General features: G+C 34.3%; 1 protein-coding gene across 7 annotated transcripts in view; it reads right to left on the reverse strand.

Moving 5' to 3' along the window:
* Window positions 1-5802: 5802 nt before the first annotated feature.
* The window catches only part of PSD3 (pleckstrin and Sec7 domain containing 3), a 275704-nt gene continuing 258358 nt past the window's right edge, over window positions 5803-23148 (reverse strand). For all 7 annotated transcript variants that reach the window (XM_072405277.1, XM_072405270.1, XM_072405271.1 and 4 more), the window contains one exon: window positions 5803-18710. In XM_072405277.1, the coding sequence (XP_072261378.1) occupies window positions 18495-18710 (216 nt within the window). In that variant the 3' untranslated portion in view covers window positions 5803-18494. The remainder of the gene's footprint in view (window positions 18711-23148) is intronic.

Consider the following 23148-nt stretch of genomic DNA (forward strand, 5'->3'; position numbering starts at 1 on the left):
ATTAACATGATCAAAAGAAATGTGTAATTCGTCGTACTAGGTCAGTCTTTACTATTGCTGTCATCCACTTCCAATACACACACTGTTTGTGGCTTCACATATTCCATATTCAACAAGATGTTACACACATTTTTAGCAATATATGCTTATATGTAACTCTTCTGTGGGATCCGACCAAATTGACTTGCCTTTCTTACTAACATGCACACCAATGCACCTAGGATGCCCATGACCCTGGTTCTCTGGTTCTCCTTTATTGGATCATTTGTGCTGGATACTAACCACTACATATCCAAAAAATATATATATTTTGTTTTAGTGATGTACTGACCCAGTCATCTAGCTATTACTATTTGGCTTTTGTCAAAGCATTTCAGATTCTTACAATTACCCATTTTACCCACATCCAACAAATCACCATTAGGAACTGACTTGTCACTTGCGGTCTTATCTAACCAAACCCTTGCCTGGTGCCCTTGTAACAAGGTAATCTATTTCATTCATGTCAGTTGTGATTGGTTAACAAGATATATTATCGTTCTGCAATTGTATAAAAGGTCAAGAAGCAACCAGTCAGACTAAAGAAAAACTCTATTAGCACAGGGTTTACAGGGCTTGGCTCGTTTTGCGTACAGGATAGTATTTTTGGCATCGAAATACCAGGGATCCATATGATTCTTGGTGCATTTAGTGTAATCCTTGTTAATAATATTTTTGATATCTTTTAAGTAGAAGGGATCATGACAAAAATAAAGAGTGGACCAGATCATATATGTTATTCTTAGATTTGTCTGTAAAATCAAGTATCCACTAATAAGGCCAGTCTGGTTCCAAAGTATATTTGCCTTAAGCTAAATATTATTTGCTAACCTTGTGAAACAAAAATGACACAATTTTGGTTATCCATCTTATGTTCTGTTTTACTTAATCTAATTAACAAATAATTAAAAATGTGAGGTACTATACTTTAAAGCAAAACTACAGAAAATACACCCCAGACTAATGTAAAGGGAAAGTCTGCAGTATTTGATATTTTCAATGGTGTCTGCTTTTTGTGATGAATTTGCTTTAAAGAATAAAAATAATTCTCCTTATTTTTATAATGTTTGACTGTAACACAATAAGTGTCAAGCAAAATCTACCTGGCATACTAGTAATTGGATACTTTGGGAGTTCACTTAGGGAATGTCAATTATGTCATAGTGACCAGAATTTTATTTTACTAGAAAAAATCGACACTGAATTACAGGCATTTAGCTTATTAGTCATATCAGTGGGTTTAGAAAATTAGTGATTTACAATGAACATTCGGCTAGAGCAAGTGGATTTCATCTATATGAAATGCCATTTAGGTGATTTGATCAACTCATCATAGGCTAGTTTTTTTTTTTTTTTTGTTTGGGCATGCTACAGTGTCCCCCAGGCTTTATTTTAATTAGTGTTTGACAATTCTGTATGACGAAGGCTTCTTTTTATATTTATGCCCTTTATCTAACAGCCCTTATAATATTAATTTGTTAGCCCACCACTGGACGTCACTCATATATATATATTTATGTAACTACAACTTGCAGATTTGTACTTTTACCAAGCTGATATTATATTTCTCCTGATAAGTGATGACATATCAAACGCTAGGTAAAGTGTTAAGAATATAGATGGGAGAACATATTAATACATGTGTCGATTAAATTGCTAGCTGCAGTACCCTGATTTAATTATCCACTTACGATACATACATTTTTAATTACATCACTCATTCTGCCAATTGATTTTTTTCTATGTAATTTGTCTTTTTATCTAGACATAATTTGTAAAATATGCATTGATTGTGTGATCTAAAGGACACAACCTTTTTTTTTTTTTTGCAAAATATTGCTCAGTAAGCAGCATTTTGAAAGTTTCTCTTTGTACAGAAAGTTGGTGAGATTAAATAATTGTAATTAGTAGTTAGCATTTCATTTAAAATGATTTACAATGTGATCGACTCAATCTTGTAGTGCAGACTGGTAAAAATTAGCTATCTGTACTATTAAACCGCTGTATTATTAAACCAAGAAGAAATATAGAAACAATCCATACAGAGAACTCTCTTCAAATTATTCACTTTGAGATCATTACAAAGAACAGGAGGGCACTCTTTGCGTCTAGAGGAAAAGAAATTTAAGCTCCGGATAAGGAAGGGATTCTTCACAATCTTGAGGTCAAATCATGAGTTCATAAAAACCATCATCAACCTGATCTGTGGAAATTAAGGTTTGTGCAATTTTCAACCCATTTTCGGCATGTTCCACCCTTCTCTAATGAATAAAGCCCAATATGCATGTAGATATCCAGCAATAATGAATTCTAATTAGCATATCATAAGTGTTTTAAAAAGAAGGGACCATCTCTCTTTAAACACGGGTTTCAAAGTGCCACTCATGAAGATTAGTTAGATTCTGTTGAAGTGGTTACAGAGTAAACATTAAGTTAAATATACAGGTAAAGGTAAACAAGGTGTAATATACCTTACAAGGAGATAATTATTTTTTCCTAACTAAACTACCTACAGTATATTGCTTTAATAAATAAATCCCAATGTCTCTGAAGCTGACATCACTTCTTACATACAAATCAGCTCATATACTGAAACAATGATGCAGAATAATTTGTTAGATTATTGTAAATCAGAAATAGCTGTACCACGTTGAGGATCTGAGGACCAGCTTCAATATGTTTTATTCCTTTACATGCTTGTTAGAAGCATGAACAAAAGACTAGTTCATATTTTCATATGGTCAATTTAGCTGCAAATAGAGTTCTCCTTTAAGTACCAAAAATTGGTCACCACTGATACTTTTAATGGCAGAACTATTACATTTTCACAAGGGTTAAACTGTTAATTTCATTTTATCCCAAGTTATCAACTGGCACATTTACAAGGCCAAAAACCATGGATAAAGAATTAATGAAAATAGAGTTTCACAGTGCTGCATGAGATTTAATATAGCTTTACCACCTGAAGGCCAGAACATGTCTTAAAAATGTAAATGAATATGAACTAGAAAGTTATTTTATGACAGTTTGCAATAACTAATCATATTATAAAAAGCCACTCCATCATGGCTAGTCATTGTGGTGTGTTACTGTTGTGTGTATTCCACCCATCTTGTTACAAAGCCTTTTTTTTTCCTTTTATACTGTATATTATTTTCCTTCCTGGTTTTTATTTCTGTAATATCAAAAAATATTAATTAGAAATATATAGAATTTTTCAATATGGAAATGTCATCAGTAAATCAGAGGGAAAGGTTTGTGTGTTTTTTTTTAATATCAATATTGTGAAAATAAATTTTCTATATACTATTTTGTTCTTGGTTTCTGTCATTGATCACCTGTAAATATATTGCATCTAAATAACTAGAAACATAATACAATTAAGCACTTAACCCATGCCTTATATAGTCCAAACTGTAAATCATTTAGCATCTTTTTTTTTTTTTTTAAATTGAATTAGCTCTGCCAAGCATTCATTCATTAATTAACTCTGCCAAGCAAAATGTGTTGGAAAACTTTGTCTTCTGCATCCTTAAAGAGATTTTGTCACTTTATCTATTCAGGGCAAAGTGAAAGTCTCTTTAAAATCTATCTGTATGGATGGGTTATATTTGACTCAAAAAATGTTTGTTGCAATAATATTTATATTTTCTTAAAAGTACATAAAAAATTGGATTTACTGCTAATTCATTATGTTTGGATTGAAGTCAAAAATCACTCAAACCGATAATATTATCACCAAAATTGCAGAGTTGGGTGTCGGGGAGAACGGAGTGAACATGTCCCAAAAGAATAAAATGTTAAAAAGCATGTGAATTTTCTGTAACAAGTGTTTCTATGTCAAATGAATATTGATAGCTAGGGTGCTGTAGTTATCAGCATGAATAAAAAAAATTCTCCAGTACAATTTTTTTAACCTTAAAAATTAAAAATACATTGTGTGTCCCCACCCCAAAAATCTCAGTGTTAACAGCCCAAGATACCAAGCATGCGGGTTTGTATCCCCATGGAAAAGAATCAGGTGTACATCTCTATTTAACCTGTATAACCATTACAAACTATTTTCATTCTGCAATTTAGCTACAAAAGTGTGATCTTTTTTCTGCACATGCATGGTAAAATATTTAAGAGTTCAAAGGACACAGAAAGCCTATTCAGGGAGCAGTTAAGTAGCTATCACATAAACCACTGTTTTACCACTACTAACCACTACTTTTTTACTCTTTCCTGGAGAATGTTCTCCCTTTCGTGATCAGCTCAGAGCATCCATCCCAAGCGGAAGATCACAGCATTTCAAATAACCATGAAGCAAGAGGTCCACACTTGCCGGCCCTTTATTATTGGCATACTATTTAATGTACAGAGCTGCGTAATATGTTGGCGCTATATAAATCCTGTTTATTAATAATAATAATAATAATAATAATATTAATGCCTTCCATGTCAGGCCGATATCTTGAGAAAGAATGTTATTGGGCTTAGACTTTCTGTAGACACATATATTCTAGAACATACTTTTTTTTATAGTACTAATATAATTCAGATAATAACTGAACCAATTTCATAGACACCATGGGCCTGATTTATTAAAACTCTCCAAGGCTAGAGAAGATACACTTTTGTCAGTGAAGCTGGGTAATCCAAAAAAACTGGAAAGGATCTGGTTCAAGATTGAAAACATGTGCTAACAAATAGCAAATTGCTTTAAGAAATCCATTCCAGGTTTGCAGGATCATCAAAGTTCACTGACAAAAGTGCATCTCCCCAGCCTTGAAGAGCTTTCATAAATCAGGCCCTATGTAACCTGCATTGAAAGGGGAAGATTTAGTACACATGCACTAAAGGTTAAAGACATACAAGGCCAGATGTGAATTGTTTTCCTGATTTATGTAGCCTATACAGACTTTTTCTTTAAAATAGTTATGACTTCAATGTGAATCAATATAATATACAACTCCAGTGCTGTTATGGAACTGTTATGGAACATTACATTTAATTTGTGCTCTTGAAGAGTCTGGTGGCAAGATTTCTCTTTATTTACCTGTTGCTTAGTCACACATTGCATCTGATTCTCTCTTTTCTGTTAGATAGAGGGATTCACAAAAACAGCTACAGCCTGATTGGAAAGCCAGTCCATTAGCATTCCACAAAGAAGGACTAACTTCTCTCTGTGTGGAAACAGTTGCCTTCCTGCAGAGGTTTGACAATCTACTCTAATGAGTCTATACAAATCAGCAAAACTTGAAAAAAAACTTGATGATTGGAGAGCTTTATATGAGCTTTGGCAGGGAGGAGCCCGCTTGTTTAGAAGACTCTGTGTTCTACCCTTCAACACAGAGTCTTCTAAACAAATTTGCTCATCTTTTGTATATACCTGAAATGGATTTAGTGAATTTAAATTTTCAGCTTGTTCTGATTTCACAATAGATGTAATATTTGTAATAAGACAAACTAATACTTTGTGGGCAAACCCATAATTTTTATTGTAAAGTAGAATTTAAAACACCCAATAGTGTAAGTTGCTTACTGGGTCATGGCAGACCTCACGTAAAAAACATAAATAGTATTAATACATCGGTTGGCATCACAATGTAACCATTCTGTTGTTAGATTACTTACTAAAAGACGTATTGTTCTTGTCATCAGCAGCCATTTGTTGATAAAGTTTATTTAAAAAAAGGACACTTTTAATGATGATCAAATCATCAGTAAAACACATTTATAGTAAAATCTATCAAAATAACAACACAGGAAACAACTCAGTGAAATACATTTGTTTTATTTCTTGCTAAAGTTTGTACATATACATATGTCATATACACACTTTGTTTATTTAGATCCTTCATTAATTTGGATGATTTACGGTACATAAAAATCAATTTTTGATGCTGTAAAGTTGTTTTAATTCCTTTTTGTAAAGCAACAATATCCCAACCTATAAAAACACAAAGGAACTGAATATTTAAAGAACATTTACACAATAGAGAAATGTACTATATCACAGCTTCTATAAATATGAGGGGCATTGTTATCTAATTTACAATAAATTGGAATGAGGAGGTTGCAGGTAAAATGTACATACATATATGGAGTAAAACAAATGCAAATGTAAACATAATAAAACACAGGATACCACTAAAGATATCCTACTTGCAACTTTTATTATTAACAATATTATTATTATTTTATTATTAAAAAGTGCTCCATACAGCATTTTTGCACTTATGTCATGTCCGCATCTAACTAGAATTCGATATTGTGAAACAAAATTCAGGCTTATATGTTCATGTCTCACAAGGCCAGTCAAAGCAATCAGCCAACACAAAACTGTCAGCTGTGATGTATTGAAAGAAGTGTGAAAATTACTTTCTCCTGCTACCTTCAATCTAGTGCAATCTTTTATTAGAAGTACAATTATACAGCAAAGCTTCATTGTGGAAAAAGATGACTCTCTCAGGCTTCTGGTTTTTAAAGGAAACATGTTTTAGTCTTTTACTTGCTAGGCCAATACAAATGCATGCATGTTAATATACAATTTGCTTTGGGAATAGGTGCTTTCTAAACCAGTGCTTTTTAACTTTAAGCCCTTAGTCCACCCCCCAACCCCCAACAGTCTATGTTTTCGGAATTATTCACAATGCTTTGAGAAGTGCTAATCTATGGAAACTAATTAATTCCCTGATGTAAATTTAGTAAAGGCACCAGACATTATGTTCAAATCTCTTCCTGTAAAAACTAACCTTGGACTTACTCCTTACCACTTTCCTACCCTTCCTATGGTCTTTTAATGTGATAGGTAACTTTACTGGCCAATAGGGAGTCGGTAAGGGGTGGGTCCAAGTTAAGTTTTTAAAAGGTAGGTTTATATTTGCATACATCAGCTACCTATATTTCTTTATTTTCTATAAAGGTTACACCTGCTTATGTAATTTTCATCATATGCTTAAAATCACAATCCCAATTTTTTGACAAACTCAAGTACACAAAATGATCATATAATGAATAGCTAGCTTAAAGTGGAACTAAATTTTAAAAGAAAAAATGGCAATAAGGCAAGTTCTTTATTGCAAAAGGAATAGATCTTGTCCCTTGTGCAAAAGTTAAAAATCACCTATTTGCAATCTTTTAAGTACATCACCTCTCTTTGCTTGATCATGCGTAAAACCAGAATACAGTAATTTTATTTCCGGAAGCTAGGTATGCCAAGACATTACACTGAGCTGCACATGTGCAGCTCAATGAACGTTACAAAAAAGATTGCAAATGGGCAGGTAAGTATGTTTTATTGCAGAAGAGAATACATTTTTAAACTACAGTTTCACTTTAAGAAAGTAAGAGCTTGCTATGGATCAGCATATATTTGCTAATAATAATTTGTATACTGGATTTGCCCATTACCATTATTCTAGAACTAATTAATCCTTTAGGGTGAATATTTAATTTAATGTATTAAAGATTACCTTTTTAATAGCAAAATACATTTTTATGTAATTGTCACAAACTGATTTGCATATATGGGGAATAGTAATGAAAAAATTAATTATATGGGCTGTAAAAAAATTCCCACTTGGGGATTTTAAGAGCAGACTTTAAAAGAAGTAATATTTCACAAAATTGCAGCCTTTGAGTTTTTGAGAAAAAAAGTTTTAAATTATCTTTTGAGTTAATTATTTTATGGATCTGCACCTCTTGTATTTATGTAAAAGTGTATCTCTACTAACTTATATCTGTAATTCTGCAATGTAAAGCGTGTACAATAGGCTTGATTTGCAAAAATGAGGAGAAATATCAAATACTGAAAGGGTGCTAAAAAGCGTGACAGCTACTGAAGCAAATCCACTAGGAGATTTGGTTTGTTAAATCTTTTAATAAAACAACAGCTATCTTGTGAATTGACTGTGTGACCTGTTAAGATTCCCACTTTTATACACAATGCAGTTAATGGGGTTTACTTGCAATCACCAAAGGGACCTGAAATAACTTCAATCAGAAAAGACAGACAACAAGCTTCTAGCTTCTGTCTCGCCTAAGACAGGACTTATTTAATGTTAAAACAGCCACGTTCTTTTGAAAGTTCAGAGCTATAAGTCAGCAGCGCATCAACAGGCCTTTCCAACCAGGGATATCTAGACAAAGTATGCAGCCTAAGGCATAAATAGATATTGGTCTTCAGTTAATCTAAAATTATCATGTATGCTGCCAACCTCTAGTCAGAAAGTTTAATATCAACATTATTGCTAGTAAACATCTGACATATTCTGATGCTAAATGTAACTAATACCCGTTGAGGAATTACCAGCACTGGGAATAATGTGTGTGAGGCTGTGATGATAAGCATTGGGCTTGATGTCTATGGCAATAATATGAAATGCTTCTGATGTCAGTTTCCCATGGCCTTGTATGGCAATGCAAATCTTTTTTCATGCAAACAATAATCCATTGTCATGGGCACTCCAAGCTATACTTTAAATTTAAATAGAAATGGATGTTTTGTTATACCAAAAATGTAAGCATATCACACACTACTAAATATCAACTATTTGACATAATATCAGCAAACAAAGGTGGCCTCATTCACTCCACACTATGCCATTTACTACAATCCCAAGTTTAGTTTAAGGCCCTGTCTTTTACATGGGTGCAGAAAATCTAAGAAACAAATGTTTTATTTAAAAGAGCAATAAATAATAATAAAATGTAAAATACATAAAACATGTAAATGGTTTTTTGAGCTAAAGCTACAATTCTATTTCTATATTTTCTTCAATCCCATAAAAGGATACTCGTTAACCTCCAAAGCCTAAAATAATTTGATAACCTATAACCTATACTCAAAGCAAACTTCTGTTTATAAATAAGGTCATTTTTTTAAAATCTATATTATTCAAGCAGTTGTTCACTTTTGGTGCCAACTGAAATAGCAGAGATTTTTGAAAGGTCCAGTATTTTAGGGGGTTCCTAACCCTCTCTTTCATACACACCACTTCCCCCTCTGTATTGAGAACAGTCTATGTATGGACTTTGCCCTAAATAATTGCCTATCCTTGGAACATTACCACCAACCTGTCGTTGTTTTAGATTTATTTTTCTAAAATAAGGGTAACTTTTTTTTTTTTTTTTTTTACTTTAGCTTTACTGGTCCTTTCACAACTAGTGAGAATGAGGTACAGATTTATAAATTTATTTTTTAAAAACAGAGACCACTAATGCCAATGTAGAATTATTAGCAGGGTAGGACTTTACTGCAGAATAAAATACTTTATGTTGTAAACACTTCACTCTGCTTTGTGTACCATTGTTTTGGATTTATGTAATGCATACATATCCAAGATTTTTTAGCTTTCCATTAACATACCAGTGCTGATACTTAGCTTTAACACCATCAAATTAAATATTTACACCATGCAAGTCTGGTAAAACAGACACACATTGTTTGGTATTCCACAAAGAAAAAGTCATGTTTAACAGTTTATAACATTTGAGAGGTGTGAATGTTACTAAATGGACCTTTTCTGTAAACTGCTGAAGGGATGAATCTGTCAGATTGAAAATGGCCTGCAATATCCTCTTAATAATGAAAGCTGACATGCTGTGTTAGATTCAGCACCTACATTTTGTAAACAGATTGATATACAGGCTGAAAAATTCACACTACGTTAGGGGTCTATTTAAATTAGTTTCTCTACAACTTTCAGATTTAAGATTCACACAGGTGTTTTCATTAAAACTTTTAATTGAATTAGAAAAAAATGTTTACATTTTGGGTGAAAGCTGAATAGGTCTTTTTTTTATATTTTAGACGTTGCATGGATTTGTAATGATCTTTCAGAGTCACAAAAGTCATCTTGTCATTGATTTGATTGTTCCCTAAAAATACTGATAAAGCCTCAAAGGCTTCCAAAAAGGTGCAAGAAGCATTAACCATTTGAATCAAAATGTTAAACTTTAAATTAAATATGTTCATGTTGGATGTCTGTGGAATTATTTTCTCTCTAGTTTAATGTGGAACTAAGTCCCACTTTCAACAAATGGCAATCAAGCAGGTTTTATTGCACAAAGGGACAGGCACACAACTGATGGAGTCAATATCATCACAGAGAACATTATTTTGGCCTTAATTTTCATTATTTTATTGGTTTCTGCTAAGAAATCATAAACAGCTTATGAACACATTTTGATGTCATTATTGTTGTAGAACAATCATCAGGTCAGAGATTCAATGTGATTAAAGTTGGAAGCATTTCTTTAAGTCATTTTAACATTAAATTCAGATACCAGGTAAGTAAATGCATCCATTATTTAGTAATCTGGTAATTGTATCAGAGGCCACACGTACAGTAGTAATAAAATCAACATGTAAGATATTTCCCTATCTCCTGTGCACAAAGATAATGTACTTCATTGGGAACTAGATTACAGAGAAGCCTAGTCTGTTTTTACAAACCTAAATTAGGAGCGTACATAGCCTGGAGTTTTAGCCTTAAAACTTGTTTGAAACGTATAAAGATCATCCTAAAATTCAGTATGAAACAAGAATGAAAGATGAAATGTAAGTACCTTAGGAACTTAGTGAAGACAGAAACGCTAATTTCTCAAACGTGCCATGTACCAAACCTTTCCAATCCAGCATTGTCTCTAGATTCAATTTTAAATGTACACCTATTGCATTTGGTGTGTGCTTAGTAATCATGGTTTGTCATGAAATAGATGTACTACTGTGGCAATTTTCTTTGCTGCTAGCTTACATTCTTCTAACAACATTTTGAAACAGCCACATCAATTTTGAAAAACTGATTAAACAAACAACTCCATTAATCCTATCATTTTAGACAGGGAGACATTAGCTAACATGTATTTTAGGGAAGCAGAAATGAGAATAAATGTGATATGCTTCTTCACATCTGACCTGTCTGAGTTGCTTGAATTTTCAAGTTGTAAATAAGAGCACTGACGGGTTGGTAAGCAAGTCTGTGTTATACAAATGTTTGCCTGAAAGCTGGCTGCTGCAATCTCCACTCCCGGTCTTGTAGCTCATAACAACCATGATCCAGAACTACTGTAGCATGGGCACACAAAACAGTTTTTGCTAATTCATTTCTTATTATGAATTGACTGTACACACTCATACAATGATAAGTTATGTATCTCTGCCCAGTTTCTTATGACAGTCCAATGAAGACTGGATTAGCCTTTAGAAAGCTTAGGCAGCATAGGTGTAAGAAACTATTAAATATTCACCAAACAGCTAGGTTAGTGCAGTATAGCGAATACATTATCTATAGTATCCAATAAACAAACATTTCTACGGTTTCTACAGAATATTATTGCATACAGTACATTAAACGCTGCAGAATCTATTTTAGGAAACACTTGTTGGCTTATCCTAAAAAGATGTACACCACTCATAAAATAAGGGAACACACAAGAAACACATAACATTAAATCAATTAAACTTATGGGATATCAATCTAATTAGGAAATAAATTCTAATTAGGAAACCTAAAATATTGTGAATTAATTGTACCTGCTTTAGTGTAAATAAAAGCAACAATTGATGCACAGAAAGTGGAATTAGTAATCCAACCCCCAAAGAGGAGATGGTTTTACCACAGTCTATTTCTCTTTCCTTATTCTTCCTAATTATTTTTTATAAGTCTTGCATTTTGCTTGTGTCCTTGTCACTACAAATAGTGTACAGTAGCATGAAGCGGTACCTGCAGCCCACTCAGGTTACATAGTCCAGACCTTTCCATCCTGCAGGATGACACATCCATTCATGCCATTGAAAGAAGACTTGCTATGTCTTCCAGCAGTCTCAAGATCATTGGGTTGGTACCAGGAGAGAGGTCTTTACAGAAGGAGAGCTGAACAGGACCAGTATCTGCATCTTTGTGCTAGGAGGGACTGGAGGATCACTTTCAGACACCTACCAGATCACTTCCAGTAGGGTACTTATTTAAATGTTTCTAGCCAAACCGTCAGAGTGAAGGTAAATATGTTATGCACCAAGATCAAATACATGATGTTAGTATGTCCCTTATTTTTTTAAGCAGGGTAAATTTCAATTATTGTACAATACTGACATCCATAAAATAAATAACTAATTTCACTAAGACAATAAGAACTAGCTTTTTCACAAAACCTACATTCTCTAAACACTGGTTTAAATATCATCAACTTGCAAACTCCTTAGTCTGGTGCACCTTAAAGGAAAGCTTCTCTTCTAAACCCTCAGTAACCTTCCTAAAATCTCCTGCTGTCCAAAAGAAGAAGATTATAGTGGGCATGCATTGCTTCTACTGGTAGCTTTTACACATTAACATGCTTATTCAAAAAAGGGAAAGGAGCAAGGAACACTGTGCAGGTAATAAATCAGTAAAAATCCTTCTAGTACTGATCTAGTTTCTGTAAATTAAAGTAATGGGTCATATGAGTTTTTGCACTCTGCACATTGTACACTCAAATTAAAAGTTTGGTTATGTGAAAAACTTTCTTAATCTGGCAAATTTGTCTTTCCATGAGATTCAGTTGTACACATTTAATATACAGACTAAGCCAATCGCTAAACTATGTGGGCAAATATAATCCAACATTAGTAAGTTACTAAAGTCCTATTGGAAATCAAGGCATTTGCAACGTACTGAAATAAATGATTGCTAAATAAACTGACTGTAAACAAATAATTATATTGCTCACTAACAACAGATTTCAACTGCCTATGTAGCCTTGACCTGTAAATATGTATAAATTATTGTAAAACATATCTTCAGTGGACTGTTATCCAGGTATATAAATGGTATGCTTTCAAATTACACTACATATGTTAAAACCTGCTCCCCCCCCCACACGTATATTTTAGGACAGCAGTTAAGTTGTCATTGTTTTTGCATCTTGATGAATCCACTGTATGTTATTGTCACTGAAAAGCTACAACATGCGCACTGTGTTTTTCTTTTTAACCTCTTTAACTTCTTTTTTAACTTTTTAACTAATCTTCTCTTAGATCTTTTGCCCACAGTTTTGCATAAATCCTGCATACTGTGTCAAGGCCAGGAGAAAAAGAATAGAACTTGTATCACTGGACACTGTGAGCACATGAAAAATCTGCACAAGTACAACAAAGCAGAAAAGGTAGCAAACATTATTGCATGGTCTAGTCTTACTACAGTAGCTCTTTTTAGAAAGATGGCTGGTCTTAAAACATTTCATATACTTTACCTAATGCTTACAGTAATAGCACTGTCAGTGGGAACTGATACAGCAAACTCTGGACCTCATAAGGGTAATAATAAAATGGCAGCGTATCCGGAACTAAAAAAAAGTTTTGTTTAGGCAGGTACTGGAGAAGCAAGATACCTGATCTTCTAAAATGTTTACACCTGCCCAAAATTATGGAATTGTCTAACGGCTGATTGCTGATTATTTTTTTTTGTAAGATGCAACAAAATGCAAATTAAACATAAATACCTTGAAATTATGTTTTATGGATCAATGCAATGTGGGGGAAAGCACAGTTGGGAACTTTGGCTGAGAATCTGCTGCACAAGGGCTTTGAGCCTACCGCAAAACTATAGAATTATTTTTATTGTTTTACCTCAAGTGCAAAATACCGTGGAACACCCGTTAAAATTGAATCTTTGTAAAACAGTTTCTATAGGAAAGCAATGTTTTACGTTAAAGATGGCCACTAAATGTTCTAAAGTAAAATTACATGGTAAAACGAAGGTTATAGGAAAATGAAGTGGAAAATTAAAACGAAGCTGTATATGTATCGTATATACATCACAGTATAAAATAATAAGTATAAAAATCAGGAAAACAAGTACCTTGTAAACAATATATAAACCCCAATGTAAAACAATTGAGGGATCGTACCTTTCAAAAAAAAATAAAAGTAAATAATCATCACAAACAACACATATGCTTTACATGTATACACATGAACATCTATACAAAGTACAGATTGTCACAATGAGAAGAAATGTGTCCTTCAAATAAAATCTACTGGGTATGGAACATTAACTAGCTATACTGGTAATTTAGGTTATAAATATATTCATGTACCTTGGTAAAGTTCAGTTATATACAGGATATAAAAATAAACAGGAATGATGTTTTGGCCCTGATGAAAAATATGCCATGCTTTTCAGGCCTTCACTGTATGAGAGTCTTTGCACCAACAGTCTTTTTATATACATTAGCTTATAAATTAAAATCCTGGACAATGTAGCTGTAGGAGAAACTAATCGTGTAGCAATAATGCTGAACTCTAAGGTCTCTTTCAGATTTGGGGTTGAAAACCGCACAGTTAGCCATTCCCAAATGCCCCTAGTGTCAACCACAGCATTTGATAAATTTTGTGTCATGAAGTTGTGGTACAGCTCACTATAATATAAGAGATTGTGGGCTATCCTCAGTCTTCTAAGTAACAACTGCGTTCAACAAAAGACTGCTGTGGATGGAACACATTCCCATTGTGGTTTTCCACTAAAGGGGGGTCAAAAGCTGGATGTCACGTCCAAGACTCTTGCTGGGAGAGGTTAGTAGCACTGCTGAGCACGTGGTAAAGCAATGCAGTTTACCCCAAGTCTGAAAGATGCCTAAAGGTGTTAACGCTATCAATACTGTACATTATTTACGTACCAAACTAGAGTATGGGACCTCAATGTGAATAAGCACTTAATAATTGAAAATGCATAGAGGCACTTGCATAGTGCCCAAGATAAACAGTAGTCAATGTATCATACTAAAAAAAGCCACAGGTTTGCTTTAGTATTCTAGTAAATAATGATCACAATGTATGTATTACAGAAATCATTTTTTATTATCAGTACCGTACTCACACAAGTTAGATAAATTGCTGAAAATTGAATGTTGATATCTGGAACTTTCAGCTAATCTGGATCTTTCTTGTGTTTATGTACCTTTTAGGAGATAAAGATATCCCATTAATTAGACCCTGCTCTATGTTTTTATTAATTCCAATGGATATGACCTTTATAAAGGTATCCTAACACAATCTGTGATGTTGGTAAAGACAGTATATGAGTATTAATTAATAAACAGTGCAATTGCAGACTATTGGCCTACCCACACAGACCTCCTTTACTAGTTATAAACTGAGATGCTTATCATAATCACTTCTTCCTGTCATTAGTGCATAATTAGATATCTTGGTATTGGAGGTTTCTCCATACGTTTACAAATGCATGCAACTTGTTTTCACAATGTAAGATATAGTTTACACTTTTAATGATAAAATACAAAGCTTGAAGTGAAGGTTCAGGAGGCAGTTGATTTATAATATAATATGTGGCCAAAAATTATAACCAAGGAGTGGCTTAAATTTGAACTTGTTGTGTTGATTTGTGTTCACTTTAAGAACATTTATAACACCGTGTGTCATTAAAACATTTTAAATCAGCAAACAGCAATATACTTTTTTACTTTTTACTGACTAATTTATTAAACCAAATTTCCACAGATGTATTTATTTTCTCCTCATACGAAAAGAAAAATACTTAATACAGCTCAGGGCTAAATTTTTAAGACTTCATTTTGTATGTGGTTTTAGAAAGAAAAGTAGTTAGCTAAGCTGCTGAGCAAGACAAGGCTGTTTCATTAATCAAATTGCCAGTACCCTTGGCTCAGGGTAGAGGAGCAAAATATATTGCAGGCTGCTGAATTGCAATAGATGTTTAATTCCCTAAATGTGTTATTTTTGTCAAGTCTAAAATGTGAATGTTTTTTGTTTGTGAAATGTTATTTTACAAGTATGATAATGGCTTGCATTTACTTTAAGAATAAAATCTATAGTAATGTATCCTGACCCTTTTGCTACAGCTACATACAAAGATGATAAAGATTACCTATCCTGAGAAAAACCGTTGTTGTCCCAGGCAACCACGGTAGCTGGTATTCTCAGCCAAAGGTGCTAACTTCTCTGTCTGCATTCAGGTTAGAACACATAAGCAAATGGCGGCATTTGGTCATGTGGCAGGCCATAATGGTAATTATGAGATTATTTAGGAGAGGGTGTCTATAGGTATTCTATGTATGCATTGTTAGAAGGAAGAAGTTAATAGAGGAAACTTCCACTATATATATGGATCTATACTCCAAAGTTAGCATCAATTTCTGCTGTAAGCCTTGATGTAATGTACTGATAAAATGTAACAGAAAGACTGAAATACTTAGTATTCCTGGGAAAAAAAAAACTTTTTCAGGTTTCTTCACTGCTTTTTGCATAACAAATCTAATGATCTAAATCTGATCACATAATTCATCCTGATTTAAGAAAATCTGAATGCTGACCTTTTAGAAGGTCGCTTGGCCTGAGGTTTGTTTTATGTGAACAGGATTTGAGGAAACCTGGAACATCATTTTCTTCAGGAAAGATAAGTATTATTTTTTTTTTACTCTCATTTTTTTCAATTCTATCATTCTAGCTTTATGTTAACAGAGAACAGATTTATTTTAAGAAGGCATAGTAAAGAGAGAGCAGCAAATCAGTAACTAGTCAAAAACATCTTAAAAGAAACAGAGGAAATCAAACCTATAAATTCCACTACTTTTAATATTTGGGTACTGTTGATTTGGATTTGATTTAGACAAAAGCATATTTATTTCTGCAAAATCCTGGTGTTTGTACAGTAAGTAGTAAATGTTTTATTGGCCTGTTTCTAACCTAGAGAGCAAACCAATGTAATAATTTTCCAAGGTTCAGTCCAATGGTCATGATGGGATTAGGGACATTCATATATACTACACCAGCTAGTGACAATAAGTACATATCAAAATGTGCCATAAAGTCCACTGTTGAACAGAAACCTATCAGTGTGAAATCCTCCGATAGACTCCTTTCTGAGTGGTAATGAACCTCTGAGAATACATAAGGCTACTAACACTATGAACTACTTTATTATGCTCAGTTATGTAATATTTGATTTACTTTAGCTATGTCTCCCACATTTCTTTATACATAGTGTAGGTATATGACTAATTGATATAAATGTAGCTTTTAAAATGACTTTAAAAATGTACAAGCATTTACTTAGGGAAGCTGTATAATACAAATAATCACTTTGTTGCACATTATTTCAAAATAATAAACTAAAGTGATAGCAGTCTCAGCCTGTCATCTATTATCCATCCGCAAAATTCCCATAGCTATAAAATGAGATGCTATGTTCCAGGCCTTTGTGATCTGTCAGTAATTATACCCTTCATTTTGAATGAACTACAAAGTTCTGAGCTGGTGAAAAAAATAATAATACATGCCTGTAAATTATAGCTTTCTTTATAACCTTTGCTAGATATATGGTATGCCTATCATTGAACTCTATGAACAGAAGTGCAAATAAAAATGCACCATAATTAAAAGCAGGAATGGGAAATTATTTTTAAAGCAAGTGACTATTTAAAAGTAAATCGCAGAAGCCTCTGCTGTTTCTGCAATCCTTCAATTATAAAAGAATATAAATCAAGTCCACCAACTTTATTCAACAAAGCAGGGATAAAGCTACCTACAACAACAAATCAGATTTCTGTTTACTTGAACAAAAAAGACTTCTGATTGGTTGCGATGGACTTGACATCATCACACCTGATGAATGAACCTCACAATGAGATTTTTTTTTGTATGCCTAAAAAATACTAGGACAAACATGATTAAATTAAAAGTTTCAGTCCCAATTTGACACAGCAAATTAAATTGTATTTACTCCTTTTCCAATTATTGAGATGAAAACTGTACAGTACATTCATATTTGATTGGCCTAGAATAATGTTTAACACATGTGAACAATATTATGCAGATTGAAAGTGAACATGCTATCCCCATCCAGTTCTGGGTGGACAGCACAAAACATCATAGACTAAAACAATAACACACCTCCTGCAGCAATTAAATGCAATTGTCTGTATGTCTAGTGTCAGTTCAAAATACTAGAACCTGCACCGGCCCCCACTTTGCCAACAATCTCATCTCTAATTCCTCCACACAAACTTTGCAATAAATTAATTAAAAAAGAAAGCTACTGTAAACCGATATCTGTTGTATAAATTAAGTCTAAAAATATAACTTGAAAATATTTGAAGTGAAGGTGAAGAACAGTGGACTCTGGGGCAGGCACAACATTTTGTTGTCCAGAAATGTATTCACTATGAACAAAAGGCGCATTACTTGCTATACCTTTCAGCGCTGGACTGAATCTGCAGTGCATGAGGTGTTATAAGCCAAACTACCACACTCTGCAGATTGGGAACAAAGACATCTACAACATAGTGAGCAGTCAACAGCAAAAAGGAATGTGCAATAGGAAATGCTATCAAGCTCTAGTCAGTCACAGACTTGTTTTGTTGTTTGAATGAACCACAGATAGTAACAATTGTGACAGACAATATATTTTGCTGCTCTTGTTGACTGACTCCAGCTTATTGTCATCTCATGCCTCTTAAGTAACCTTCTGCTTGATGCTGGGTGTCTCTGGCCGGTAATCCTTCCTCTCCGAAACATTGCGTTTGACCTTGGCACTGGCTGGTGATGAATCTTGAGTTAGAGATGGGCTTGAATGGGATTTCTTCAGGCCAGAATTGTCATTTTCACCATTGCTCAGCAGCTCTTTGCCTCCTTCCTTCAAGAGTTTGACATAAACTTCATACCTGGTTTTCTATAAAAGAGAAAAAACATCAAATATTTAGTATAACATAAAGATAATTAAGGAACTGCAACTGACTTATGCTGAAGGAACTGTGAAAAGGGTGAAAAAAGACAGTAACAACAACTGTATATGACCACTATATACACTAAGTAACCTTTTTTGTATTTATTTGAATACTCTATTGAACAATACTGATCTTATTGCAGGGAGTTACAAACATTACATGTTCTGTGAAGCTTGATGGGTCGTGAGTCAACTGTCCCATTGTATACTATTCAGGGTATAGTTGGGATCCCCTACAATATTCTTGTACTCAGGGAGGTACATATCAGTAATGGGCATATCAGCAAGACTTCCTAAACATGGAAATACATGTGGCAGCTACTAATACACTTCACTACTTCCAGTGATTTCCCCTTCATGTGTAAGAGAAGACATTTTGTGGCATAGTCACTGCGTGGAGAGACCATCCTTACTTAGTGTCCGCAATAGCATATTTAATGTACCAGGGTCTATGGGAGCAAAAATAACCAAACACCTTTAATTTTGATACATGCTCTAGCAGAATCTCTTAAATCAGTAAAAAAACTGCTTTCCTGCTGTCCAAAAAAAGCAAAATAGTTAACTTCAAAGTCTGCTTTGTGCACAAGTATCTTTATTGAATACTGTAATGTTCTAGTTGTGGCCCAATAACTTCTTTTCTATTTCTTACAGGAACAAAGAGACCCAGAAGAACAATCATATTTAAATGCACTTAGTTTCATGGGGTTTAAGAACAGTCATCACAGCTAGAGATACCTGGAAAAGCTTTATAGCTGTAGTTGGTGCACTTTACCGCACTGCCAATGAATGCCTGAGCGTGCATTCAATCATAATTTTTAATACAAAGGTGCTCTGCAGCAGCTAATCTCTCTCTATTCATCTGTGCGAGACTGAAAGTTCCGTCTATAAAATACATGAGTGGAGCATTCAGCAGGGAGTAGTGAGGGGGCGCATTTCAAATGTTTTGCAAAATAATTTTATATAACCTTTTCGTTGTTGGATGGTTTGGATGGTAACATTTCTGAACGCTATGTCATGTATAGACAGAATAATGCAGAAAGGTCTGAGCTTTTTATACACACATCTTTAAATTGGAGTTTGCAAGAAAACCAAAGACAGCAAAGTGTTAGCAGTCAGTCATTTTGTATAAGAGAGAACAGATTGTTACATCCCCTTTGCTATGCACTGAAGGTCATACATGAAAATGAAAAAAAAAAATTAGGAGAATGGTGGGATAGAGATGTTTAAAAAAAGCTTTTCTTTAATATCAGATTCCCTCACTTAAAGAACTGTAGCTAAATATTTTCATGACTAATAATTATAAACCACTGACAACTCCTTGTGAATGACCCTAAAATGACCTTCTTGCAAACCTCCTATTGCTGCACTTATTCTACTATCTTCCTTTCCTTCCTGAAATGCAAGTGCCATTTCTGCTGCTGTTTCAGACACCTGAAAATAATATCCTGTTCACGAATGGATAGTAAAAGTGCTGTTGCAGAAAGGGACCACTGTCATTTTAACTACTGTGCTCCATCAGTTCAAACCACAAAGATAATTACAGACTGATGCTGGCTAGCAGCCCAAATGGTTAGAGTTTTTTAAGAATGCTTTAAAAAAAGCAGCTAAGCGTATTGTTAACTTTTCAGTTTTTGTTTTGTTTTATTCATTTAAAACCATAGATACATTCTGCAGTGCAGAAACCAAGATAAGCGTGCCATGAGGCATTTTGCAGAGAATGGGTGGCTAGATATGTGTGATTTTTATTTACAAAGGCGATTCCAAATTTTTGAAATGCTATAGCTGCAAATATGTTGCCTATTTGTCAGCTGTTTAGGTATTTTCCCAGAAAGTATCTGGAAGCCTTCTGGTTGTTTAATCAAGGACGGCTCTCTACATGGTGCTGTCACACTGCACTCCAAAGGTATAAAAATGCTAGCATAATGAGATCTAACTAAGTGTCATGTCAACACATTTATATGTGTGCCTATATAGTTTATGCCAGTAGTAGTCCAAAGATACTGCATATATTTGTTATGAATTTGTTATGAATTGGGAATTTATTTTAGTACTTCTCAAGCAGCAAAAGAGTCACCACTGGCTAAATCATGGACATTAGTGTCTAATCGTAGAGCAGCACACAATTGAATATCCCTACCACAATCCTAAGAATGGGGTCAATCTGCGCAGAAACCAATTATTAAAAGTGTATCCAGTCAGAACTCAAGGAGCTGTACATATTCTAAAAAACATTCATGTATCACGCTCCTCTTTTCAAGCATCATACTGAATGCCCTTTTAAATGGTATTTCTACGTTTTACCTAAATTACCCAAAACTCTGGACTGAAACAACAATCTAGCTCTGTTCACGTAAAAACACAAACCAGAATCACATGTATGGTCCAGGACAAGCATTGTTGGAGAAATGCTATACCAAACAACATTTTTTCGTATTGAAGTGTATTATTAGCTGCCAAATGTATTTCCATGTTTGGGAAGTCTTGCTTATATGCCCATTATTGATATGTACCTTCCTGAGTACAAGATTAATGTAGGGGATCCCAACTATACCCCGAATACTATACAATGGGACAGTTGACTCACGACCCATCTAGCTTCACAAGACATGTAATGTTTGTACCTCTATGTAATAAGGTCAGTATTGTTTAATACAGTAATCAAATAAATACAAAAAGGTTACGTTTTTGTTATATATGGTGGTGAGCCAAAGAAAGTCTGGTATTCAAGATGTGAACAAGCAATAGGATGAAGAAGCTGGTATATCAGTTCTTGTTACAGACAGATATATATTACATGTGTGGTCATACCTAAACAGGAAGGAAAAATATTACCTTGTTCCCAAATAAGCACTTACAGAAAGTACGGCCCTTGCTAAGATTTAATCTTTTATTCTACTATTAATAGTAATGTTGCCAGCCATCATTTCTCACTCATTTCTCAACTAGAGGAGCCTTTACAACATTTCCAATGTTCTGTCGAGTTGTAATGGTTTTATTGATTTGCACTTTCTCTTGCTATATAAAACATCTGCAGTTTTCTAAAGTGACTAAGGTAATACAATGATTTGATTCCTCAGCTACTTTGGAGCTAGCACTTGAAAACCATTTCACATACATTAAAAAATACTAATAAAAGGTACAAATGTGGAATTAATGTGGAATTGTTCTGCTGCTAAAGGTAAACCATGCAAGCAAATTGAATGGAAATACATTTGATAAAATAATCATTTGAGTTATCAATGACAATTTCTGCATATAGTCAAAAATGCACTTTTGTATATTATTGTGTTTGTTATCATTGTTATTTTAGTATTAAATATTTGTAAAAAGCTTAGGGTAAAAATAACAGTTTATTGTTTTAATGGTTAGCTTTTGTTCACACTGGCCATGAGGCTGAGGTGCAGTTACCATATTCCTATGCCAAGGAACCACTGCCTCGGGGGAGATGATACCGCAGCAATAAAGCAGTACAGTCACTGCTTCCAGCTGTCGAATAGAGAAGTGTCACATAAAAGATGGCCTCCAGTACAATATTTAATTTTAGATAGAAAGCTTTAGATGCTACTGGGGAGACCCACCCAATTCTTTACTTTGTGTTTTAAAGACACATTAGGCAATTCCTTTTAAGTGTGCAGCAATCCAGACTGGAGTGCATACTTTGAGGTTGCTGTGATGCAATGGATTCATGTAAAAATAAAGCAGAATGAGTTAATCTCAGGAACTGGAAGCCATCAAAAATTGTGATAATACTACCAAATATTTAAAAACAAAAACTGCAGGGTAGGGAGTTTTTTCGGTATATACAGCTCAGACACTGGATTGGCTTGCTAACCCGAGGGTGTAATAGCTTGGGCAGATTATCTTTATTTTGAGCACATTTGTCTCTGAACTCCTCTATACCCAAAACACATCACAACCTTGTACTCCAAACTTACAGAAATCACTTCAGTGACCACCCACTTTAATGTCTCTTGTTGGGGGAGAGAGCTCAAACACCACAAAACTGATGAGGAATAGTTTACTATTTGGTCCAGATTGACTAAAAGTTCCACCAATGTGATTACAATGGAAGCGGCAAACAAGGTTATCATGAGGTGGTACATGGTTCCATTTAGGCTGAAGCATCTGTCCACAGGGGAATCGGGTCTATGCTTTAGAGCAGTGGTCGCCAACCTTTTCGGTCCTGCGGACTACTTAAATGGACAGGGAGCCAGGTGTCAATCAAACTCCTCTATAGTGACATCATCATGACACCACCTCACCCACTCTTCCATCGCAGATCTGAGCCTACAATGTGAGAGTTGACGGGTTATGTCCAGGGACACAGCCCGCCCACTTTCCTGAGCCTGGGATTTGTATGGTGGACATGGTCCGTGGCTCTGAC

The sequence above is a fragment of the Pyxicephalus adspersus genome, chromosome 3, assembly GCF_032062135.1.
Source record: "Pyxicephalus adspersus chromosome 3, UCB_Pads_2.0, whole genome shotgun sequence".
NCBI classification, from domain to species: Eukaryota; Metazoa; Chordata; class Amphibia; order Anura; family Pyxicephalidae; genus Pyxicephalus; species Pyxicephalus adspersus.